This window comes from Bison bison, unplaced genomic scaffold (assembly GCF_000754665.1).
Source record: "Bison bison bison isolate TAMUID 2011002044 unplaced genomic scaffold, Bison_UMD1.0 scf7180017864485, whole genome shotgun sequence".
NCBI classification, from domain to species: domain Eukaryota; kingdom Metazoa; phylum Chordata; class Mammalia; order Artiodactyla; family Bovidae; genus Bison; species Bison bison.
The window spans coordinates 1811841-1839458 of record NW_011495045.1 but is presented as its reverse complement, the minus strand read 5'-3'; the positions used below and the strand labels follow the sequence as shown (position 1 = coordinate 1839458).

Below are 27618 nucleotides of genomic sequence, written 5' to 3'. Positions count from 1 at the left end.
GTTGGAACCTCTGCTCTTACCTCACACCAGATACAAAAATTAAATTGAAATGAATATTAGCCCTAAATTCAAGTGCTAAAACTATAAAACAGCCAAAAGAAAACATAAGTGAAAATTTAAATCAAACTTCAAAAATCAGATTATTGGTCAAAACATGAATACTGGAGTCAGAATACCTATATCCAAACTCCAATTTTCCAATAACTATGAAACTCACTATTTTACTATCTCTATATCTCAGTTTTTTTCCTCTTTCTTGTACCTGATAGGATATCCACCTCACAGGGATTATATAAGGACCATATGAGATAATGCTTAGAAAATGCCTGATACATATTAAATACTCAATAAGCATGTTTGCTACTTTTTAAATTGCCATTTAGTTACTTAAAAAAACACCTATCCAAGTTTCATAGTTCAAAATTTAGTGTTCCCTATTGTGAGTCTTAGAAATGTATAAAGAACAAGAGTTCAGGTTTATTTTTCATTCAAATGCTGTCTAAAGAAATGATCAAGAATAAGGAATACAAAATTAAAGAAAAATAAGGGAAGGGCAGAGAAACATATTTACTGTGCACCTTCAAGTATCCCAGGAAACAGGTGCTTTACCTGGATTATCTTTTTTATTCCTCCTAGAAGGTGTCTAGTGAGAAACATGAAACTTTTAATAAATCTTCATAACTGGTCTTTAAATAGAAGTGCTGGCTTTCTATTTCAAATTATGGATTGGTGCCCAAAATGAAATCTCTCATTAAAAGTTTAGAGAGACTGAATTGTTGTAAGGGATATTTGTAATTATTTAACTCAGAAAGTAGTGTGTTAAGAATCACAATGAAGGATCCTCACATCATAAGCCACAGAACCCTATCATCTTACTTAATATTATAATCATGACTCTGGCTACTTTTAAAATATGCATCAGAAAGCCAATAAATGAGAAGATTACAGCTGTCAATCTCTTAAGAGTTCCCGAGTTATGAAAAATGAGAATTCTTTGGCACCTATTCCATCTCTAAAGATGTAGACGGAGGGAGAGTTTACAGCAAATAAAGTCATTCTACAAATTTCTCCTGGTTATTTTCCCATACTTCCTCAAAGGCAAAAAGCAGCACATCATAAGAGCGGTAAGGAAATAAAAGCCCCCCGACCCCTGATCCTCCATTGGAGGTAAGCTTACCTGCAGTGTTTTGTTCTCTTTAAGATCCAACCCAAACACATTGTGCCGCTTCACTTTAAAGAAGTCAGCCTCGAGGCCATCGTCGTCCTCCTCATCGTCTCTGTCCAAGAACTGCACAGGGGCTTCCCGGTCCTTCTGGGACTCTTCACTGCTAGGGACAGACTCAAGTGGAGATCCTTTTGCTCTTCTCAGTTTCTCGTCCATTTCTTCTTCATCTTCTTTCTCTTCTTCCTCTTTATCACTAATGCCACTATCCGGTCTGTAACCTGTCCCTTCTGGTCTCTTCCCACCTTTCTGAAGAATAGACATTTTTTCATTGAAGTAGGCTCTAAATTCTTCCACTTCATCATTGGTCAGGGAGGGAGCCCTTGGCTCAGTTACTTTATTATCTTCACTCACTACCAGTTCCTTGCTGGGTTGCTTTTGCATTCTCTGAAGAAATCTTATCCGTGGTGCCACAGCAAGACCAAGAGACCTTAAATATAAGCAAAGGAAGAGTTATCTCAACACACTGATGGTTGTGTTTATGAATTTATTGTGAAATGGTTCCTCAGAGTTCAGATGTTTTAGAGTTTTTTTTTAAAAGAAAATGTCCTTCTGAGATATAACTCCATCTTGACAAGTCAGGTGATCCAAAAGATACTGAATACTTGTCACAAAATATTGGAGATGTCGGTTTTCCATTAGGTGGTTAACATGATTAACAAAATAAAGAGCATAAGATGAGAAAAAAACAACTACTAGATCTATCTATTTCCAGTATAACTCTCTCAGCCTCAGCTTTCTCAAATATTAATACAAGATAAAAATATCTACCAGGCCTATCTCAGTTGTTGTAAATATCTGATGCACTAACTATATGAAAATACTTTGTAAAATATGTTTTTATTTATATAAAAATATAAATACTAAAGCTCAGGGGAGGCAGTGGGAGGGAGACTCAAGAGGGAGCAGATACATGTATACATACAGCTGATTCACACCATTGTACAGCAGAAACTAACTGAATAATGTAAAGCATTTATACTCCAATTAAAAATAAATAATATTAAAGCTGGAAAAGACATGGCCATGAAAACGCATGTTCTCTGCAAGGAATGAATTCAAGTATTATCATCCTCTCTTCTAAGACATTTAACATGGCATAATAACCTCTATAAAAAAAGGATATTTAAACCCGAGACCAAAAAAAGAAAAAAAAAATCTTATTTTCTCCTTCTAAGATCAAGACTTACTTTATGATTAGGTCTTTCCCAGCTTCTAAGTTCCCACAGATGCATTGGAAATAAGCTTTTAATAAAAAGCTAACATTACAAAATGGATCCACTGCCTTTTTCCTAAGACATGATTCACAGAAACTGATGGATGTAGTTGTAAAACCTGGATTCAGAAAACAGAACTATTGAAGTTCAAACCCTGGCTCTGTCAGCTACTAGCTGTGTGATCAAGGACATAATTAAACCTCTCTATACCTCAGCTCTCTTATTTGCAAGATGGCATGACAAGAGTACTGACATTGTAAGACTTGTAAAAATGAGTTCATAGATACAATGCATCTAAAACAGTGCCTAGCACATATGCAGCCACTTCTGAGCACTTGTCCTTATCACTGTTATAGGGATACAGTTAGGATCACAAATTCAGCATCCATGAGAAATTAAAACACCAGCTTAAGCTGCACCAGGTTTCCCAGGTGGCACTAGTGGTAAAGAACTGCCTGCCAGTGCAGGAGACTTAAGAGGTGTGGGTTCAATCCCTGGGTCAGGAAAGTTCCCCGGAGGAGGGAAGCATTAAAGACCCGTGTCTCTCCTGTTTGTTAATATCTCAGCTATGTCAAAGAGAAAACCAGGATAGAATGTCATAAACCACAAAAACTCAGCTAATAATCTAAACCATGAATCATATTCAGAAATTTTAAAATTAGTAACTTGGTAAAGAGATAAGAAAAGCACGTTTCCATGGCATCTGATTTGCTATACATTACCTAAACAAAAAGTCAGTGACCTTACTTTGTTATCTTGCAAATTAAGTGGTTCTAAAATGTTATAACTGACAAATTACCTGTTATACTGAACTTGCAATCTAACATGAAGAACAGAAAATAGCAGCTCACCCAGATACAAGCTTTTATTAGACTTAACTTAAAGGTAAAGGCACTCGAATTCCTGAAAAGCAGGCCAAATACACAGACTTTGCTGTGAAAGTACATATTTCATCCCAGACTGGATTTCAAGCTGACATTCAAAGTACGAGTAACCCCAAGGGTGCTTCTCTAGGATTTTGTCACTGCTTTTCCCACAGGTAGAACCCCACTGAAAAATGGACGCTCCTGAAAAGATTAGGGGAAAAATATCCTTCATATACTAGCCAAAACAGGACCAAGAGTTCCATTTTCATATAACAGCAATTGCAATTACTAAAGACAGACCTTTTACCATGGTAACTGTGAGCACCTCTAAGAAACACCAAGACACAAAGAATACCCAGGCAACAAGCAGCACGGGATACCAATCTAAAAGAAGGGAAGAACCAACGAAGAGACCTGCATCCAAAGCATAAAAAGAACCGTGTGTGGGAAACCAGGTCAGCTTTTTAGAAAACAAGACATCTCAAGATTTCAAAGAATGCTGGTCAACTGCTCTCCATCTCCTTTAAGACCAAACTACAGGAAATTGCCAGCCTTTTAGGAATTTATATTCACAAACAAGAAATTTCTTTCTGACTGAACTGAACAGTCAACAAGTTTCCTACAGCTTATACAGTCTTTCTCTGCAAATCTTCAACAGATTCTTTCAAGGTAACATAAAGAGGTTTAAACTAGGATTCTCAGAAGCAGGTTTCAAACGAATTCCCTCTAACTCTGAGGACTCACAATCAAAATTATAATAGGAATACTTACAGGGCATAATCAGATATAGGTAACTTGCTCACATCAAAAATTTCTTTATCCTTCATCAGATACACTGAACGTATGTAGGAGACGAAACACTGTAAACAAAAAAGGGTGAGGTATATGACATAACAGTCAGAAATGGAAAATGAATTTCAACTGAGATAAAAGAAAGTAATCAAAGGAATAAATTCAACAGTAGTGAAAACTCTTAAAAATAGCTGAGTATATCTCCATTCCATAAAAACAAACAAAAAAAAAATCTACCTTTTTAGAACTGTAATCTGAGAAAAGACTATAAAATTTGGTTTCATCAAGCCAACTGAACATAAAATATAAACTTCTCAAAAAGCTATTCTATAAGTTAAAATCATTCAGGTACATTAATGGGAAAAAATATAGGTTTTGGAATAACAGCTGAAATCTGAGTTCCACATCTTACAAGCTGAGCAAGTTTATTATTTCTCTGTCAGTTTCCTCATCTATCAAGATAATATAAAAGTACCTTCTACTTTGAGTGTAATGAGAACTAAATGAGAAAAATGCATGTAGACTACTTGAGCATTTCTTCTGAAATATATTAAATATCAATGAATATCAGTTATTCATAATAATTATTACTGGAAAACATCCTTGTAATAAAACTAGTACAACAAAATAAAATTTTACTGTACCTAAGCTTAATAAAATCATAACAGGAAAAGTTTAGGAATAAACTTTTTTATAAACTTTAATAAATTATTTACTGAAATTTCAAGTAATTCATCATTATAATTTCAAGTAGTTTGTCATTAACTTGCAATATTTTCTTCTATGTTTTAAAAAAAAGTAAACTATCTTTATGCCAAGAACCATTGCAAACTAAAAGGTAAACATGGTCCTAAATGCTGTCAGTCTGAAAAACAAACAGCAAAGATGGTGAAAAACAAACAAACAGCAAAGCAGAAGTTTTATTTTTTTATTTTAAAATTAAGCTTTGTAAACTATATTTAATTCCCATTTCTATATTTCCTAAACTTCACATTTTTTCTAACTTTACACTAATCCTTTCTTCAAACCATTTACACTAGTCTCCAAACCATTTTCCCTGTCTCCATAGGCATTAAAATGAATAATTCAAGGATAATTTTCCACCTACAATCACCCACAAGAAATCACCCCAGTTGCTTATCGTTTTTGTTCTATCCAGATTATAATCAAAAGCTAGAAAATCACTTCTATGAAATCAGATAGCTTTCTGCAGCTGCCAACAGTTAGCCATTCTGCTAAACCATGCATGACATCCAATAAATCACATCATTTATTTCAATGTGCTTTTCTATGATCTTGTTCTAGAAGGCTCATTTGCTGTAGGCAGAAACCACTGAAACAGCATCCTTCCAGTTTTTCATATTTCCTGATTCGTAACTGAATGAGCCAGGTATGCAGTAAGTCACAACATCAGAATTCACGTACACTATTTTCAAATTGTGCATACTATTTCCAAAGGTTCTACAAGATTTACCTCCAAGTTTAAAGTATGCTGCTAGATAAAACATGCACATAAATGTTTTCATGCCCAAATATATGCCCAAACATTTTAAGAAAAATAATCTGTTTAAAGACTATTTTCATTAGATTTCAGGTAAAGTGAGCTTACGTAAGTTTGAATATGTTTTATTTATATATTTTAGAATGAATTTCATGTTTTTCTCATATTTTAGAATTAATTTCTCCTGATGTATCATGGAAGTTCTGAAGAAAGTCAGACCTGGATTTAAGTCTTAGGTCTATCACTTAATAGATACATCACCCTGGACAATTTTTAATTTTCTCAAGCTCCTGTTTTCCCATCTACAAAATCAAATCAATTATCACCTACCTCACAGGTTGTTGGGAAGATTAAATAATAATACACATCCAACTGTCATATAGGGCCATGCCATGGCTAAGGGCCTATCACATACTGCTGCTGCTGCTGCTAAGTCACTTCAGTCGTGTCCGACCCTGTGCGACCCCATAGACGGCAGCCCACCAGGCTCCCCCATCCCTGGAATTCTCTAGGCAAGAATACTGGAATGGGTTGCCATTTCCTTCTCCAGTGCATGAAAGTGAAAAGTCAAAGTGAAGTCGCTCAGTCGTGTCCGACTCTTAGGGACCCCACGAACTGCAGCCTACCAGGCTCCTCCGTCCTTGGGATTTTCCAGGCAAGAGTACTGGAGTAGGGTGCCATTGCCTTCTCCAATCACATACTAAGCAAGAAGATCTTACACTTAAAAAGTTAACTTGGGTTATTTTTTTATCAAATTATTTATCACTATGCTTATGATGAAAGTTAATTCAGATCACATACTAAGCATCTGAATTTAACTTTCATCATAAGCATGCCGCTGCTGCTAAGTCACTTCAGTCATGTCTGATTCTGTGTGACCCCACAGACAGCAGCCCACCAGGGTCCCCCGTCCCTGGGATTCTCCAGGCAAGAACACTGGAGTGGGTTGCCATTTCCTCCTCCAATGTATGAAAAGTGAAAAGTTAAAGGGAAGTTGCTCAGTCGTGTCTGACTCCTCATAACCCCATGGACTGCTTATCATCATGAGCATAGTGATAAATAATTTGATAAAAAAATAACCCGTTAACTTTTTAAGTGTGAGATCTTCTCTTTAAATAAAACTTCTTTGCTTTGATTATCCAATTTCAAAACCATTAACCCAAAAGACTAACTCCTGACTTTTTCTGCTCAGGCTCTTCTATCTACTCTGGATGGCCTTTCCATACCTCCTCTTTATTTTCTTCTTCCAAATCTCTGAATCCCTACTATCTAACTCATTGTTGATGTGTTACGGGAAATGCAGATATAGATTTCCTATGTAGATCTCGTAACTAAAATATTTTAGTTAGTTAGTAACAGAGTGCTGAAAATGAAGAGTTTCATAACAGGGATTCAAATATTTGTCAATTCAAATACTAAACCGCTGTAAGCACAATGCAAAATAATCTCACATCTTCCTTTTCTAAAGAATCTACTGCTGAGTACTCTAAGAACAAAAAAAATACATATTACTAAAAGTGACATTTCCTTGGGTATTTGCTACTCAAGAGGACTTATAAGTCCAAAAAAGCAGTTTGGGAACATTACGTCACATTTATAGATTAAAACCTCATTTCTAAAGACAATTTAGCAAGAATGCTATGCTTTCTGGAAATTTAACCTAACATTAATTTTACAGTCAATAGAGTACAGTGAGAAGTTAATAACAACTTTACTGAAGAAACCAAATTGATATCTTTATTAAGTTATCTTGTATACTTAATAATCATTAAGCAGATTTTCTATATGTCTGGCAAAATTATGGACAAGTAATAGACATTTTTCCAAGTTACTGTAAGGAATATATAATTTTTGGACTTCCCTGGCAGTCAGTGGTTAAGACTGTGAGCTTCCACCACAAGGGGCACAAGTTCAATCCCTGGTTGGAGAACTAAGATGCGGCATGTCACGTGGCATGGCCAAAGAAAAATTTTTTTACAGAAATATTACCTTTTTCAGAGTTAAAGAATAAGGTAAAGCTATCTTAAAAGTATACTACCTGAATATCTGAAGTAGCAGAAAATGATACAATTGAACTTTATTACATGCTCTAGTCCAAGGAAGGTATCCAATTCAAAAATAACTTACCCTTTGAGCTCTTTCTTTTAAATCTTGATCTTGAGCTAAAAATGATTCCAATTTTTTCTGAACATCTATAAGTTTTTCTGGATTGATTCTTTTATAACAAAAAGATAAAAGTTAAACTAAGACATCTTGATTTTAGAAGCTGAAAATAGTATACATTATTTTCTATTTTCCTCGGTATTTTTAAAATCCGTAACATCTTTTCTCATCTACGACCCAGATTAGATCGAAATTACACTAGACCTAAAGTTGACTCTGTATATTTCAAATAATGCAGAAAAAATAAATAAAATAAAATCAGACATTTTCTCTAAACAACCTATGCTGAGTGAAAGATTAGGTTAACACCACAATTAGCAATGTTCCTCTTAAATCTTTAAAGATAGAAAGTAGTCCCTCCTGGGAGGTGGATCATCAATGAAACGGAACAAATAAAAGCAAATGTTCATTTTTTATAAGATTTCCATTTCAGTCAAATATCAAAAAAATCAAATTCAAATAATAAGTAGTCAAGGATATAAACATTGTTTTCCTTATCTGGAAATTAGGCATAATATAACAGAATTGTTACTTAAATTTATCCAGATTTAGAATGAAAATTATGGGAAAAAAATGAAATTCTTACAAGCATCTATTCTATATTTCACAAAGGAAATCCCACTTGTTTTCTAAACAATTTTGTTTTCTAAACAATTTTGTTCCTGAAAAGTTGCAGTGGTGATAGGTGGTAGCAGATGAGGTTTTTCTTTAATTACAGAAAATATCAAAATACATATACATAAAAACCTTAACTCAGTCTCAACAATTACAGAGCTCACACCCAACTTTGTTTTACCTAAACCCTTACCCACTCCTCCACCAAATCTAACCTACTTTCCTACAAATAAAGCCAGGGTGTTTCAGTTCAGTTCAGTTCAGTCGCTCAGTTGTGTCCGACTCTTTGCGACCCCATGAATTGCAGCACTCCAGGCCTCCCTGTCCATCACCAACTCCCAGAGTTCACTCAAACTCATGTCCATCAAGTCGGTGTTTCAAGGGCCCCAATATAAGTGAAAGTGAAAGTCACTCAGTAGTGTCCGACTCTTTGCAACCCCATAGACTGTACAGTCCATGGAAATCTCTAGGCCAGAATACTGGAGTGGGTAGCCTTTCCCTTCTCCAGGGGATCTTCCTGACCCAGGAATCGAACCAAGGTCTCCTGCATTGCAGGCGGATTCTTTACCAACTGAGCTATCAGAGAAGCCCCCCCAAAAAACAGTGGTTAGATGCGATGAAGTAGGTGGCAATGCTTTAACTGTATGCGTGTTGTCAGGCCTGAGAGGTTCTTCCATCCTAGTCAAGGGGAGTGCTAACCTTCTCTCCTTTCATATAAAACAATATAAATGAGCCTACAACCAAATCTACTGATACTCAATCTAAACATCTTCAATGACAGGAGAGCACAATCCTCTGAAAAGGACAAACAATCCTAAAAATAAGTTCATCCAAGAGGTTTAATCTTTTCAACCATCAATGCCTCCTGATGCCAACAAGGTCTGTTTTTCATCTTGTATTATCCTCTGACCATTTTCTAAAAGAGTTGTTAAAACAAACAAAAAGTCCAAAATCCGAAAGCAGAAAAGACTAGAGGGAGGAGGGAATTAGGTGGACATAATTAGGCACAGTAATTTCATGACTTCATTTTTCTAACAATAACATCAAGACAGCAAGTCATTCTTACTTGATTTCCTTCACAGGAACTTTCTTCTGAAGAAGCTGCTGTACCATCCCTTTTTCTTCTGAGGGAAGCAAAATTAATAAAGCTTCACCATCCTCTTTGTACCTAAACAAAAAAAGAAAATCTCTTCCACATTAATGCAATCTGCATTTTACATTTTAACAGCTTGATGAATAGGTAACAAGAAAGCAAGTTCACCAAATTAGTAAGTATTAGGAATACCATGTTCTTTAACATCTGTGACAACAGAAAACTAGGGCCTCTTGGAACACCTTTTTCAAATATTCATCACTACTTACACCTCCTAGTGATTTTGTACAACTCCTAATAAAGACACACAAAAAAGATAATCTCAAAACATTCTCTTAAGGGTTCGTGTTATAAATATGAGGGGAAAATAAATTTTTATAGTTAATCAAATAAACTATTTACTGAGAAACTCTGTGCCAGGTATAAACTTGGAAGAACAAAAACAAGATGAATATCCCTGTCTTCAGTGATCTAACAATATGGTTACCAGAAAAGACAAACACACACAAAAGCAAGAGATTCAAACTACAGCCCCAGAATGGTAGAGCAGTAAGTGTGAAAGGACAGCCACTGGCAATAAATGCCAAGAACTCAGAAGTGAAAGGAAGACACTCAAGGGTAGCCAAAGAAGAAGAGAAATATGTATGTCACAGCAAATGAAATTTGAGGTGGGCCTAAAAAGTGTGTAGAAAGGGAAGTGAAGTGAAGTGAAGTGAAGTCGCTTAGTCCTGTCCAACTCTTTTCAACCCCATGGACTGTAGCCTACCAGGCTCCTCCGTCCATGGGATTTTCCAGGCAAGAATACTGGAGTGGGTTGCATTTCCTTCTCCAGGAGATCTTCCCCACCCAGGGATCAAACCCAGGTCTCCTGAGTTGTAGACAGACGGTTTACCATCTGAGCCACCAGGGAAATCACATAGAAAGGGAAAGGCTACAATAATCCAAAGAGGAAGAATGGCATGAACAAAGGAGTGGGAACCAGGAAATAAACACAAGAGTAAACTAAAGATAGGAGAAAGATAGCATTTCTAAAAAAGCTGAAGGATAAGAAATTCTTTTAACATTCTATATGCAAATTCAGAGATGGAGAGAGGATGTAAAAAGGCTCCCAAAGTCTAGGCCAGAGATGCAGCAAAAGGGGTAAAGAGAAATCTCAAGAATATCAAAAAGGCATCCAAAGAAGATCTCAATCTTCAGACTGACTCATAAGCAAAAATAATAAGTCTAACCATCTACATCTATCTTATCTACCCATTCATGCATTCAGGGATAATCTTGGAGGATGAGTCATGAGTAAAGTCACAAAGGGGCCATATCCAAATGTTTGAAACTATATCTAACAGAATACACACATGAAAGGGTAAGGTTAAGGCGGATTACAACACTGAAATTTAGAAGATTTCCCAAAGAAAAACAAGTCCAAAGTCAAATCCCACAAAGCAAGTATCTTTTAATAAAGATTATCACTGGCTGTTTACATCACACACATCTTTTCCCAGTAATAATGTAAGACACAAATTATCTCCCACATACCAACACCTAAAATTTTCCAGTAAGCTTTTATTTCAAAAAGAAAAGCGCTTTTAAAAAAGCATAAAAACATTTCCCTCTTTCTAAAAAATGCTTATAAGAATAATCCTAAAAAAAAATTAAAAATAAAAAAAAAGAATAATCCTATTTACCCATGAGCTAGCTTTTTTATTTCTGAAGCAATATCCAAGGCCCAAAGCTAAATATATGCATAAAGAGAAATAAATGTTCTTCATAAGACCTACATTTTAAAATTCTATATATTTAGATATTTTAAGAAACATTGTAGGCACACACACACACACACACACACACAAAAAGCCCTGCATCTGAAATACAACAAAAAATCTCATTTTTATAATCAGTGTTAGTACCATGTTACTTTTATATAACTCTTCAGAATTTATGATGAGCTTCATTTTACACTGACTTGCCAAACTTAAAGACAAGCAACCAACAGAGGAAGCAAATAAAAAGTCCTGAAAGGCCAAGAAGTTGGCCCAAATAAATAAGCAGCTGATGACTACATATTGGAGACTTTAAGCTTTCAATTCAATATTTTTTTTCAACTCTACCAGGATTCCCTCCACAAAGTAGAAGCCTCAATAGACTGATCATGATTACCTGATATCAGGAAACTTAACCTCTACACACTACAAGGAAAACAAGTAAAAAACAAAAAATTGAGATATTTTTTAAAATCTACATTTATTATATAATTTTAACTCATTTAACACATATCTGAGTACTACGAATATTAGTGTATTCTCTTGATGATTAAACTGACAGTTTGAATTTGCCTTTCATATCTAACATACACCATATGTACCTAAAAGCTGGTCACTAAATATTTGGTGAAAAAAATGCAAACAAACCACTAGAAGTTGCACTAGCAGATGAAATACTGAATTTGGAGCCAAGAGAGCTGATTTCAAGTCCCAGCCCCACTATTCATTAGCTGTATAATCTTGAATAATGAGTCATTTTATCTCTACATATTGTATTTTCTTATTTATAAATTACAGTTGGAATTATATGATCTTTATTCCTTCAGGATCTAAATTCTAGTATCAATATACTAGTCACTGTTCACAATATAAGGATGATCAAGAGGTGTAGAAATGGCGGCCACTGTTGGTCACACTCTGCTATATTCCATAGCGCTTCTCTTTTTTGCCCCCTCCCTGTGTCTGCTTCTATCCTCCTTAGGCCTTACCTGTGGCAACAAGCCCCAGGAGTTCCTGTCACTGAGGGAAAACAGTACATTCAGCCATGCAGATGCAGACAGACAGTATAAGAATCAGAGTTCAACTGTTCCTCCTGCACAATGTGGTACAAAGGAGAGCTTATTCCAGGAAAAAGGGTATCTCTGAGTCACAGAGTATCTAAAGACCCTACACTAGATTCAAAAAGGAAAAAAAAAAAAAAAAGACTGGAAAATATCCTGCAGCCTAGGTCATCTGCAGCCTAAGATCTTAGAAATACAAACAGGTATAACCACATATGCTCAACAAATGAGGTTTGACAAATGAGGTTCACCAAAATTAACTGGAAAGACCCCAAGCTAACATGCCTTGCATGGAAAACTTCCACAAACTGATATAAGTTTAAGTAATATAATTCTTAAGTATAAGAATTTATGAAGGTCATTAAACTGTCAACTCTGTCCCCAGAAAAGAATTAAAAAAAAAAAAAAAGACTAAAGTTTTAATTAATTAAAAAGAAAATGAAAACTCATAAAAGTGGTACTGATACTACTGAAAATTATACTTTCAGGAACCTAAGAGATATGATTAATCCCATTCCAAAGAAAAGAAACTGAGATGTTGATAACATAAGGTCCAAGGGTACACAGCTATCAGGTGAAACAGCTGTATCTATACCTAAATTTCTTGACTTGTAAGGATAGTGTTCAATCAACTATGGGATATTGGTCTCTCACAGTCCAAATAAAGAAGGTAAATTCATATATTTAAGTTTATCCTTGTTAGGTAGTTAGAATAGGAAACAGGAGTCCAGAATGGCAGTGGCTAAAACATAAGGAAGGGAAAAGCCCGTGAAAATAGAACAAAGGAAGGTCTGAGGACCAGAGTGAGGACCTCAGGTAGAACAAACAGCACTCCTGGCTAGCCCAATCTATATAGGGCAGGCCCAGGGGGAGGAAAAAACATATAAAAAGAGGAGCCAAAAGGGCTGGCTCTCCCCCTCCGCCCCCTGCCCCGCGCGCTGAGCTGTGACACACCGAGGGCTCTAATGTCCATCATGCCAAATCTTTGTTGTGATGAGACAGAACTGAGGAGCGTACACTCACCTGACATCCTCATGACCACAAGTGGCAGCAAACAAAAATATATATTTTCCTTCCCCAAGTACCTGACTTGGAATATTCTAGAAGCTGAGTTTGGACCATTCTAGAAGCTGACTTTGGAACATTCTAGAAGCTCTGCAAGGGAGCAATGGCTACTGCTGCTGCTAAGTCACTTCAGTCGTGTCCAACTCTTAGCGACCCCGTGGACTGCAGCCCACCAGGTTCCTCCATCCATGGGATTTTCCAGGCAAGAGTAATGGAGTGGGGTGCTACTAGACTTTATTAAATGCAAACAGCTAGTTTGGGGCACACTGGGAAGACCATGAGTTGTACAGTCAGTAAGATCCAAGTATAAATCCCAGTCACAGTACTCCCAGAGTGATCTTCAGTTCAGTTTAGTTCAGTCACTCAGTCGTGTCCGATTCTTTGCAAACTCCATTTGAGTAAACCCGAGAGTTTACTCAAACTCATGTCCATTGAGTCAGTGATGCCATCCAACCATCTCATCCTCTGTCATCCCCTTCTCCTCCTGCCTTCAATCTTTCCCAGCATCAGGGGCTTTTCCAACGAGTCAGTTCTTCGCATCAGGTGGCCAAAGTATTGGAGCTTCAGCTTCAGCATCAGTCCTTCCAATGAATATTCAGGACTGATTTCCTTTAGGATGGACTGGTTGGATCTTCTTGCAGTCCAAGGGATTCTCAAGAGTCTTCTCAACACCACAGTTCAAATGCAACAATTCTTCATGAGTGATCTTAAGATACATCTTTACCTCAGATTCTCTGAGAAACAGTTTTCTAGTACAAAGACTTCTCTCATAAAGCTACTAATAAAGGCTAAATGATTTCATTCATATTCACCTAGCTATGTGTTGAGAAGTGAATGGGTAAGCCACAACCCATTGTTCACTGAAGGGGTACAGGAGAAGAGGGTAGGGAAGAAGCTATCCTGGCCAAAAAAACAAAGGATACAGTTGAATCTTCACATAAACATACTAACCACAAGTTTCCTGGGAAACAAAAAAGGTAAATCTGCTAGAATAAGAGGCCTCACCTATGAGATGCTAATATGATATACTAGGTTTGTTTACAGTCTATGTATTTAAAAGGTAGGTCTCTGAGGTCAGCTTTATAACTAAACCAATGGTCTATCTGTAAGTGATAAACCTTATATATCACTTAGAGACTCTGAGGTTAATCTGAGCCAGAGCACAACCTGATGTGTCAAGAATGCATCTGTGTATTGTGATGGAGGTCCCAGACCTTTTCCCGCTTCACCTATACCTTGCGATTACCGCTGTACTTGAAATTACATATCAGTGAAGCTTGATATTAGGTGTGGGAGGCAGCTTCTAAATTACTGGCTCCCAGTACAGTAATATTGCTGGGAGATTATCAATAACCTCAGAAATACAGATGACACCACCCTTTGGGCAGAAAGCAAAAACTTAAAGGGCCTCCTGAAGAAGGTGAGAGGATAAAGAAAAAGCTGGCTTAAAACTCAACATTTAAAAAACTAAGATCATGTCTTCCAGTTCCATCACTTCATGGCAAACAGATGGGGAAACAGAAACAGTGACAGACTTCATTTTCTTGGGCTCCAAAATCACTGCAGATAGTGACTGTAGTCATGAAATTAAAAGACGCTTGCTCCTTGGATGGAGAGCTATGACCAACCTAGACAGCATATTCAAAAGCAGAGACATCATTTTGCCAATAAAGGTCCACACAATCAAAGCTATAGTTTTTCCAGCAGTCATGTATGGATGTGAGAGTTGGACTATAAAGAAAGCTGAGCACTGAAGAATTGATGCTTTTGAACTGTGATGTTGGAGAAGACTCTTGAGCGCCCCTTGGACTGCAAGGAGATCAACCAGTCAATCCTAAAGAAAATCAATCCTGAATATTCACTGGAAGGACTGATGCTGAAGCTGAATCTCCAATACTTGCCCACCTGATGCGTAGAGTCGATTCATTAGAAAAGAACCTGATGCTGGGAAAGATTAAAAGCAAGAGCAGAAGGAGATGACAGATGATGACATAGTTAGATGGCATCACCAACTCAATGGACATGAGTTTGACCAAGCTCCAGGGAGATGGTGAAGGATAGGAATGTCTGGCATGTGCAGTCCATGGGGTCGCAAAAAGTCAGACGTGACTGACTGACTGAACAACAACAACAAATACAGTAAGTTCCCTAAATCTGAACCTTCTAGTTGTAAATTTTCAAAGTGAAAATACGTTTGCATATCCAATCACAAAAGTTCGTTCATGTGTCTGGTGCACACTCTCACATGCAGGCATCCTCAACCAAAGGTTGCACTTTATAGTGTATTTTATTGTACAGTACTGTAGAGTATCTTTATTTCAAGCCAGATTTGCAAGAGGACATCTTCACTGTGTTCCTTGCTGCGGAACACAAGGAGCTTACTAATGAAGGCAAACTGGAGGCTAAGAGAAAGGATGAAGAGAGACAACAGGAAGAAGTAACTGAAGACCAAAGAGATTTACAATGCAAGAAATGGCAAGGGCATTTCCTTTATTTGAAGAAACATCGTTAGTTTTTGAAGCAGAGGACCCAAACATAGAACAGTACACAAAGGTTGCAGCAGTTGTTCAGAATGCAATACTTTGTTACCATGTCATCTATGACCAAAAAAAAAAAAAAAGTGCTACTACCCAGACATCACTGGATCATATTTTTCAAGAAGATAAAACTGAATCCCACAAGGAACCAGAACCTGGGCCATCAAGGTCAGGCATGAGTGGAATTGCAGCTTGCCCTCCATCTCCTATTGCTGAAGACCCCTCAGCTCTACCATCTCCCACTGCCTCTCCCTTCCCCAGCTAGTAAGTCTTCTTACCTGTTTACTTGATGCCAACCCCAGTATACCAGCTGTTATACCATACTACTGTACTTTTCAAGGTACTATACTACAGGATTTAAAACGTTTCCTTTCTTTTTTGTGTTTCTTTCTTATGTATTATTCATGTGATATGTAATATAAACCTATTATAGTACAGTTCTGTATAGCTGATTGCGTTAGTTGGGTACCTAGGCTAACTTTGAGGGACTCACGAACAAACCGGACTTATGAATGTGCTTTCAGAACAGAACTCATTCATATGTAGGGGACTTACTATAATCTGGGCCTCCTGGCCAAGATGAAGTGTTGACATTGGTCTCAGGTTTGACATTTGCAAAGGCAACAAAAACAAAAACAAGAGAAAAGAAAACCATCAACAAAACAAAAATGTAACCTATTAAATGGGAAAAATATCTGCAAACCACATATCTGATACGGTTTGTAACAACCAAATTGTTCAAGAAACTCTCACAATAGCAAAAACCAAACAATCTAGCTCAAAAAATGGGCAGAGAACTTGAGTAGACATTCAAAGAAGACATACAAATGGCCAACAGGTACATGAAAAGGTTCTCAACATTACTAGTACTTAGAGAAATGTAAATCAAAACTACTATAAGGTATCACCTCACATCTGTCAGAATAGCTATTATACAAAACACTGGAAATGACAAGTATTGGCAAGAATGTGGAGAAGCGAACCCTTGTGCACTGCTGGTGGAAATGGAAATTGGTGCAGTCAGTACAGAAAACTACCATCATACGATCCAGCTATTCCACTTCTGGGTATTTATCCAAAAAAAAAAAAACAACAACACTAACCTATAGAATCTGTTCTCTATGTCTGCATCTCCACTGCTGCCCTGAAAATAAGTTCATCAGTACCATCTTTCTAGATTCCATATACCTGTGCTAAAACACGATATTTATCTCTTTCTGAATTACTTCACTCTGTATAATAGGCTCTAGGTTCATCCACCCCATTAGAACTGAATCAAATGTGTTCCTTTTAATGGCTAAGTAGTATTCCAGTGTACATATGTACCACCGCTTCTTTATCCATTCATCTGTCAAAGGACATTTAGGTTGCTTCGATGTTCTAGTTATAGAAAATGGTGCTGCAATGAACACTGGGGTACATATAACAATCTAGAGGGGTGGGAAAGGGTGGGGGGTGGGATGAAGGTTCAAGAGGAAGGAGACATTTAAAAACCTATGGCTAATTCATGTTGATGTATGGCAGAAATCAAACCTATATTCTGAAGCAATTATCCTTCAATTAAAAATAAATAAATTTTTTAAAAATACTAACTCAAAAAGAAATATGCACCCCCATGTTCACTGCAGCATTATTTACAATAGCCAAGATATGGAAACAACCTTAGTGTCCACCAATGGATACACAGATAAAGAAGATGGTGTGTGCGTGTATTCGATAGTCAGTGTTAGTTGCTCAGTTGTGTCCAATTCTTTGCAACCCCATGGACTGTAGCCCACCAGGCTCCTCTGTCCATGGAACTCTCCAGGCAAGAATACCAAAGTGGGTAGCCATTCCCTTCTCCAGGGGATCTTCCCAACTCAGAGATCAAACCCAGGTCTCCTGTATTGCAGGCAAGATTCTTTACCATCTGAGCCACCAGGGAAGGCCTGTGTGTGTGTGTGTGTGTGTGTGTGTGATACTCACAATGGGATATTACTCAGCATTAAAAAAAAAATGAAATTTTGCATCTGCAACAACAATGACCTTGAGGGCATAACACCATGGAAAATAAGTTAGAAGCAGGTGGAACAAAAATAGATTCAAAAAACAGTAAGTGAAATATGCCAAAGAAAGACAAGTAGTGTATGATCTCACTTATACGTAAAATGTAAAAGCAAACAAAATATCAAGCTCACAGATACAGAGAACAGACTATTGGTTGCCAGAGGCAGGGGGCAGGGGATAGACAAAATGGGTAAAGGGGAACAAACTTCCAATTGTAAAATAAGTTATGTGGATTTAATATACAACAGTGCAACTATAGCTAATAGTACTGCATTGTAGGGGTCCCCAACCTCCAGGATCTAATGCCTGATGATCCGAGGTGAAGCTGATATAGTAATAGAAAAAAAGTGCACAATAAAAATAATGTGTTAGAATCATCCCAAAACCACCCCCGCCCCCTGTCCAGGTTTGCAGAAAAACTGTCTTTCACAAAACCAGTTCCTGCTACCAAAAAGGTTGGAGAACGCTGTATTTGAAAGTTGCTAAGATGGAAGGAGGACATGTGCTCATCTTCTACAAGAACACCAAAATCGCACCTAGCTGTTGAACAACCATCGACAGGAGGATGCTGGAACCCACCAAAAAAAACATACCAGTGTCCAAGCACAAAGGAGAGGCTGCAAAGAGAAGCAGGAGTGGCACAATCACATTACAATTAAATCCCAAACCCACCAGGTGGGTGCCCCACACACTGGAGAACAATGATACCACACAAGTTCTCACACTGTTGCAAAGGTTCCAGGCACCACATCACTTTCCAACCTGAGGATCCAGCAAAGGACTAGGAATCCCCAGGGAATCTGACTTTGAAGGACAGCAGGATATAATTACAGAACTTCCACAGGACTGGGGGAAACAGAGACTCTTGGAGGGCACAAACAAAACCGTGTGTGCACCAGAACCCAGGGGGAAAGAGCAGTGACCTCACAAGAGACTAAACCAGACTCGCCTGGGAGTGTCTGAGGAGCTACTGCAGAGGTGTGGGTGGGCACTGGCCTGGCACAGGGACAGGGGGACTGGCAGCAGAAGTCCAGGGAGGCGAATACTAGCATAAGTCCTTTTGGAGACAGCCAGTAACCCTACCACAGAGCTATAGATTCCAGGACTGGTTGCCTCAGGTCAAACAACAGGGAGGGAGCAAGCAGACAACTGCATTGAAAATTTACTGAGCACGGTGCTGCACACCAGAGCAAGACCCAGTTTTCCCCACAACAGTCTCTCCCATCAGGAATCCTGCGCAAGCCTCTTATTCTCATCCATCATAGGGCAGACGGAAGAAGCAAGAACTACAATCCCACAGACTCCAAAACGAAAACCACAATCACAGAAAGCTAACCAAAATGATCACATGGATCACAGGCTTGTGTAACTCAATGAATCTATGAGCCATGCAGTGCAGGGCCACCCAAGACGGACGGGTCATGGTGGAGAGTTCTGACAAAACGTGGTCCACTGGAGAAGGGAATGGCAAATTACTTCAGTATTCTTGCCTCAAGAATGCCATGAATAGTATGAAAAGGCAAAAAGACATGACACTGGAAGATGAGTCCCCAGGTCGGCAGGTGTCCAATACACTACTGAGGAAGAGTGGGGAAACAGCTCCAAAAAGAATGAAGCAGCTGGGCCAAGGCAGAAACAAAACTCAGACGTGGATGTGTCTGGTAGTGAAAGTAAAGTCCATGCTATAAAAAACAATATTACACAGGAACCTGGACTGTTAGGTCCACGAATAAAGGCAAACTGGAAGTGGTGAAGCAGATAATGCCAAGTGTAACTAAACATCAACATTTTAGCAATCAGTGATCTAAAATGGATAGGAATGGGCAAATTTAATTCAGACAACCATTATATCTACTACTGTGGGCAAGAATCCCTTAAAAGAAATGGAGTAGCCTTCACAGTCAACAAGAGAGTCAGAAATGCTCTATTTGGCTGCAATGCCCAAATGACAGAATGATCTCAGTTTGTTTCCCAAGCAAAACATTCAACATCAGAGTAGCCCAAGTCTATGCCCCAACCGCTAATGCCAAAGAAGTTGAAGGTGAACAGTTCTATGAAGACAAACAAGACCTTTTAGGACTAACACCAAAAAAAGATGTCCTTTTCATCATAAGGGACTAGAATGCAAAAGTAGGAAGTCAAGAGATACCTGGAGTTAATAGGCAAGTTTGGCCTTTAGAATTGCCAAACTACCCTATTACTCCAGGTATCACTTGACTAGCTCAGGTGGTAAAGAATCCACCAGCAATGCAGGAGACCTCGGTTCGATTCCTGAATCAGAAGATCCGCCGGAGAAGGGATAGGCTACCCACTCCAGTATTCTCAGGCTTCCCTGGTGGCTCAGCTGGTAAAGAATCCTCCTGCAATGTGAGAGGCCTCGGTTCAATCTCTGGATTGGGAAGATCCCCTGGAGAAAGGAATGGCTACCCACTCCAGTATCCTGGGCTCGAGAATTCCATGGAGTGTGTAGTCCATGGGGTCGCAAAGAGTCAGACACAACTGAGCGATTTTCACTTTCACTTCACTTTTTACTTTCACTTTTGGCCTTAGACTGCAAAATTAAACAGGGTGAAGGCTAACAAAGCTTTGCCAAGAGAACACACTGGAAATAGCAAACATCCTCTTTAAACAAAACAAGAGACGACGCTATACATGGACATCACCAGTCAATACTGAAATCAGATTGATTATATTCTTTCCTTCTCCAAAGATGGAGAAGCTCTTTACAGTCGGCAAAAGCGAAACCTGGACCTGACCGTGGCTCAGATCATGAGCTCCTTGTAGCAAAATTCAGGTTCAAATTGAAGAAAGAAGGGAAAACCACTTAAGCCATTCAGATATGACCAAAATCAAATACATTATGATTATACAGTGGAAGTGACAAATAGATTCAAGGAGTTAGATCTGGTAGACAGAATGCATGAAGAACTATGGATGGAGCTTCAAAACACTGTACAAGGAGTCAGTGACTAAAAACCATGCCCCAAAAAAAGAAATGCAAGAAGGCAAAGTGGGTGGCTGAGGAGGCCTTACAGATAGCTAAGGAAAGAAGAGAAGTGAAAGGCTAAGGAGAAAAGGAAAGGTATACCCAACTGAATGCAGAGTTCCAGAGAATACCAAGGAGAGGTAAAAAGCCTTCTTAAGTGAACAATGCAAAGAAATAGAGAAAAACAATAAAATGGGAAAGACAGATCTCTTCAAGAAAACTGGAGATACCAAGGGAACATTTCATGTAAAGATGAGCACAATAAAGGAGAGAAACAGCAAAGCCCTAACAGAAGCAGAAGAGTTGGCAAGGATACACAGAAGAACTATACAAAAAGGTCTGAGTGACCCAGATAACCACAATGGTGTGGTCACTCACCTAGAGCCAGACATTCTGGAGTATAAAGTCAAGTGGGCCTTAGGAAGCATTACTGTGAACAAAGCTGGTAGAGGTGATGGAATTCCAGTTGAGCTATTTCAAATCCTAAAAGATGATGCTGTTAAAGTGCTGCACTTAATATGCCAGCAAATTTGGAAAATGCAGCAATGGCCAAAGGACTGGAAAAGGTCAATTATTCCAATCCCAAAGAAAGGCAATGCCAAATAATGTTCAAACTACCACACAACTGTGCTTATTTCACATGCTAGCAAGGTCATGCTCAAAATCCTTCAAGCTAGGCTTCAACAGTATGTCAACTGAGAACTTCCAGATAAACAAACTGGGTGTAGAAAAGGTAGAAGAACCAGAGATGAAATTGCCAACATCTGCTGGATCATAGATAAAACAAGAGAATTCCAGAAAAAACATCTATTTCTGCTTCAATGACTATGCTAAAGCCTTTGACTGTGTGGATCATAATAAACTGTGGAAAATTCTTAAAGAGATGGAAACACCAGACCACCTTACCTGTCCTCAGAAACCTATGTGCAGGTCAAAAAGCAAAAGTTAGAACTGGACATGGAACAAGGAACTGGTTCAAAATTGGGAAAGGAGTACGGTAAGGCTGTATACTGTCACCCTGTTTATTTAACTTCTATGCAGAGTACATCATGCAAAACGGTGGGCTGGATGACTCACAAGCTGGCATCAAGATTGCCAGTAGAAATATCAACAACCTCAGATATGCAGATGATACCAATTTAACAGCAGAAAGTGAAGAAGAACTAAAGAAGCCTTTTGATAAGGGTGAAAGAGGAAAGTGAAAAAGGGGGCTTCAAACTCAACATTCAAAAAAACTATGATCATGGCACCCAGTCCCATCACTTCATGGCAAACAGATGGGAAAACAACGGCAACAATGACAGACTTTATTTTCTTGGCTCCAGTATCACTGCAGAAGGTGACTGCAGCCATGAAATTAAAAGACGCTTGCTCCTTGGAAGAAAAGCTATTAATAAACCTAGACAGTGTATTAAAAAACAGAGACATCACTTTGCCAACAAAGGTCCATATAGTCAAAGCTATGGTTTTTCCTGGGTCGGGAAGATCCCCTGGAGAAGGAAATGGCAACCCACTCCAGTATTCTCGCCTGGAGAATCCCATGGACAGAGGAGCCTGGCAGGCTACAGTCCATGGGATCCCAAGAGTCAGACACAACTTAGCAGCTAAATCACCACACCACCATGTATGAATTTGAGAGTTTGACCATAAATTAGGCTAAGCACCAAAGATTGATGCTTTCAAATCTCACAGTGCCGGAGAAGACTCCTTTAAGTCCCTTGGACAGCAAGGAAATCAAACCAGTCAGTCCTACAAGAAATCAACCCTGAATATTCACTGGAAGGACTGCTGCTGAAGCTCATGCTCCAATATTTGGCCACCTGACGCAAATAGTGGACTCGCTGGAAGAGACCCACACGCTGGGAAAGATTAAGGGCAAGAGGAGACAGGGGCAACAGATGGTTGGACGCCATCACCAACTCAATGAACACAATAAGCTTGAGCAAACTCGGGAGATAGTGAAGGATGAGGGAGCTGGAGTGCTGCGGTTCGTGAGGTCACAAGGAATTGCACACGAATTAGGGATCAAATAACAACAAGTGAGTAGATATTAAAAGTTTTCTTTACAAGAAAAAAAATTTTGTAACTATATATGGTAACAGATGTTAGACATATTTTGATGGTTATTTTGCAAAATATACCAATACTGAATTGTTATGTTGTATGCCTAAACTTGGAGAAGGCAATGGCACCCCACTCCAGTACTTTGCCTGGAAAATCCCATGGATGTAAGAGCCTGGTAGCTGCAGTCCATGGGGTCGCTGAGGGTCAGACACGACTGAGTGACTTCACTTTCACTTTTCACTTTCATACATTGGAGGAGGAAATGGCAACCCACTCCAGTGTTCTTGCCTGGAGAATCCCAGGGATGGGGGAGCCTGGTGGGCTGCTGTCTATGGGGTCGCACGGAGTCGGATACGACTGAGGCAACTTAGCAGCAGCAGCATGCCTAAACTAATACGTTGTATTCAATAATTAAATAAAGATGGAGTGTGACTTCTGAGTCTGGGTCATAAAAGACACTGCTGTTTCCACCCTACTCCTTCTTCCCCTCTCATGTGCTCTCTCTGATGAGGCCAGCAGACATATTGTGAGAAGCCATCTGAAGAGGAGGGCCATATGGAAAGGAACTGGAAGACACCTCTGACCAACAGCCATCAAGAGAATGAATCTTGTCAACAAGCACATGAGCTTGGAAAGAGATCGACCCCCAGTTGAGCCTCAAGGTACCTGTTATACCTTGACTGCAGCCTTATGACAGACCAAGAGCCAAAGGGCCCAGATGAGCCACACCTGTATTCCTAAACTACAGAAACCATGGGATAATATACGGCTCTTGCTTCAAGTCACTATGTTGTGGGTAATTCATTACACCACAATAGATAATTAATATGTCATCTGGAACTAATTGTGTTTTCTCAAGTGCCTACTCCATTCTAAGCCTTGTTCTAAGCTCTCTGAGAATAACAATTAAGTAGAAAAGCTCTTTTGCCTTTGTGGAGCTTACATTCTAGTAAAGAGAAAGAGAAAAAAGAATTATAATCAATTAACACTCTAGGATATTTGACAGAGTTAAGTGTTATAGAAAAAAGAAAATATAAGAGCATGGTAAAGAGGAGTGTTTGGGGCAGTATAAAGAAAGACAGCCATGTGGATACTTGAGGAAAAAGTATTCCTGTGGAAGAAATGGAATATAAAGATTCTGAGGCAAAAACATGCACGGCTTCTAAACAGCAAGACCAGTGAAGAACAAGGGAATAAGAGGAGGCTAATTAGGAATCAAGATTGGAGAGGGGTTCATATAGACCCATTAAACTTCTGCTCTGAGTGAAAAAGGAAGCCATGAAAGGAATGTAAGACCTGACTTGTATTTTCGCTTTTTGCGTGTGTGTTCACCCTCTACATTGCCACCAATAACCTTTCCCTAAATACAACTTACTGGTGTTTTTAAAGGATCACTCTGTCTGCTGTGTTGAGAACAGACAGCAGGAAAACAAGGAGGAAGTGCTAGGAAATAAAAGACTCATGAGAAATATCCAATAAATAGCAAGGAAAGATAAGAAAGCCTTCCTAAGTGAACAATGCAGAGAAATAAAGGAAAACAATAAAATGGGAAAGACGAGAGATCTCTTCAAGAATATTAGAGATACCATGGAAACATTTCATGCAAAGATGGGTACAATAAAGGACAGAAACAGTATGGACCTAAAAGAAGCAGAAGATACTGAGAAGAGGTGACAAATACACACAGAACTATACAAAAAAGATCTTAATGACCCAGATAACCACAATGGTGTGATCACTCACCTAGAGCCAGACATCTTGGAGTGTGAAGACTAGTGGGCCTTGGGAAGCATCACGAGGAACAAAGCTAGTAGAGATGACAGAATTCCACCTGAGCTATTTCAAATCCTAAAAGATGATGCCATTAAAGTGCTCTGCTCAATATGCCAGCAAATATGGAAAACTCAGCAGTGGTCACAGAATTGGAAAAGATCAGTTTTCATTCAATCCCAAAGAAAGGCAATGACAAAGAATGTTCAAACTACTGCACAATTGCACTCATTTCACATACTAGCAAGGTCATACTCAAAACTCCCCAAGCCAGGCTTCAACAGTACATGAACTGAGAACTTCCAGATATACAAGCTGGTTATGGAAAAGGCAGAGGAACCAGAGATCAAATTGCCAACATCTGTTGGATCACAGAAACAGCAAGAGAATTCCAGAAAACATCTACTTCTGCTTCACTAACTGCACTAAAGCCTTTGACTGTGTGGATCACAACAAAGTGTGGAAAATTCTTAAAGAGATGGGAATACCAGTCCACCTAATCTGCCTCCTGAGAAACCTGTATGCAGGTCAAGAAGCAAAAGTTAGAACTGAACATGGAACAACAGACTGGTTCAAAATTGGGAAAGGAGTACATCAAGGCTGTACATTGTCACCCTGCTTATTTAACTTTATGTAGAGTCATCATGTGAAATGCTGGGCTGGATGAAGCACAAGCTGGAATCAAGATTGCCGGGAGACATATCAATAACCTCAGATACACAGATGACACCATCTTTAAGGCAGAAAGCAAAGAGGAACTAAAGAGCCTCTTGATGAAGGTGAAAGAGGAGGGTGAAAAAATTGGCTTAAAACTCAACATTTAAAAAATGAAGATCATGGCATCCAGTCCCATCATGTCATGGCAAATAGATGGGGAAACAATGAAAACAGTGACAGACCTTATTTTCTTGGACTTTAATATCACTGCAGATGGTGACTGCAGCCGTGAAATTAAAAGATGCTTGCTCCTTGGGAGAAAAGCTATGACCAACCTACACAGCATATTAAAAAGCAGTCATCACTTTGCCAACAAAGGTCTGTCTAGTCTAAGCTATGCTTTTCCCAGTAGTCATGTATGGATGTGACAGTTGGACCATAAAGAAGGCTGAGCACCAAAGAATTGATGGTTTCAAACTGTAATGTTGGGAAAAACTCTTGAGAGTCCCTTGGACTGCAAGGAGAGCAAACCAGTCAATCCTAAAGGAAATCAATTCTGAATATTCATTAGAAGGACTGATGCTGAAACTGAAGCTCCAGTATTTTGGCCACCTGATGCGAAGAACTGACTCATTGGAAAAGACCCTGATGCTGGGAAAGATTGAGCAGGAGGGGATGACAAAGTATGACATGGTTGGATGGCATCACTGACTCAATGGACATAAGTTTGAGCAAGCTCTGCAAGATGGTGAAGGACAGTGAAACCTGGCATGCTGCAGTCCATGGGGTCAAAAAGAGTTGGACAGGATGAGTGAGTAAACAACAACAACAAGAAATATCAGCCCCCTTATCTACCTTTATAGCTATAGTGGTCACAGCCTAACCCAGCTCAATGCTTTCTGATGCAAAATAAAGGATTTGTCTTCCCCTTTTTTAAAGCTTTAAATTGTAGATGACAACAAAAAAGGCAAAAGTCCATTTGAGGAAATACCAGTCTCTAGGAGGAGTGGTCTAAAGTTAGGATCTTCAGTCAAGGGAGGAATCAAAGCAGTAGGAATTTTCACTGCTGCTGCTAAGTCACTTCAGTCGTGTCCGGCTCTGTACGACCCCACAAACGGCAGCCCACTAGGATCTGTCCCTGGGATTTTCCAGGCAAGAGTACTGGAGTGGGTTGCCACTGCCTTCTCCAACGAAGTTTCACTAGCAAAGATTATTTCTAAGACAAATGCAGTATGCTTCAATAAATTAATGCTCATGGAAATTTCTTTTCACTTTTATTATTTCAATTTACAAACCAATTTAAAAAACTATTTAAAAAATTCTCGTTATCTATTCCATAAAGTACTAGTATTTTCCACAAATAAACCATGAACTCTTCACCAGTTATCACATTAGAAATTTTAACTACTTCCCATCTTCGTATTTGCTGTAGCTGAGTATGCAATGCAAAGAACTAGCCTCTGCTGCCCCCTACTGGAGCCACATTTTGCTACCTAACTCTCCCACAAATAAAATCTGAGGTTCACTAGACACAGCCAGACAAGTATGGCTCAGTTGAAATATTGCTGGAATTTTACCACTACTCTGAAAAACCAAACAGTATCTTCTACCTACAAATTCTAAACTGTTTATATATACAGTTACATGTATATAAATTCCCATCTTCCACCCACAGACCCCTACTTTCCAAAAAGCAGTTTAAAAAAGGAGTATTTGATGTGTAATGATTTTCATTCCCAAATCTTTTTATTTTCAACTGAGAATTTTTATAAGAAAGAGAAGATCTTTGTTTTATGAGTACCAAAACCTACAAGCCCTAAAGACATTTGCTTTTAAGTGGTAGAATGTATCGCAGGACAGAGCTTTATAAAACTGTGTTCATTTCCTTGCCTCTCTTGCCTCTAAATGAAACCATTTTGTTAAAAGGGGTGTGGACAGTTAAGAAAAATAGAAATCTCTCTAAATTGCTAAAGATCAAAAGAATTTTAAATAGGTGAATAAATTAAAACAGAAAAAGCACTTAAGGCAGCAAGTACCTAAATCACCGTTTATTTTTAGCTAAAATACAGAAAGGGAAAAAAAGGATTCCCCCAAACTGAAGCTATTTTGCCACAGTGAATGCATTTACCTGTTTTCATATATTATAGTTCACTTTCAAAAGCAAGCACTATATGGCAACCTAAGTTTAATTACAGCATATACACAG

The 27618-nt window shown here is 38.6% G+C and overlaps 1 protein-coding gene across 1 annotated transcript in view; it reads right to left on the bottom strand.

Moving 5' to 3' along the window:
* DDX10 (DEAD (Asp-Glu-Ala-Asp) box polypeptide 10) overlaps positions 1–27618 on the bottom strand; it is a 316840-nt gene that overhangs the window by 246583 nt on the left and 42639 nt on the right. Inside the window, exons 10-13 of the mRNA XM_010862850.1 lie at positions 9443–9544; positions 7726–7813; positions 4077–4165; positions 1178–1652 (exon numbers count right to left, since the gene is read on the bottom strand). Of these exons, the coding sequence (XP_010861152.1) occupies positions 1178–1652; positions 4077–4165; positions 7726–7813; positions 9443–9544 (754 nt within the window). The remainder of the gene's footprint in view (positions 1–1177; positions 1653–4076; positions 4166–7725; positions 7814–9442; positions 9545–27618) is intronic.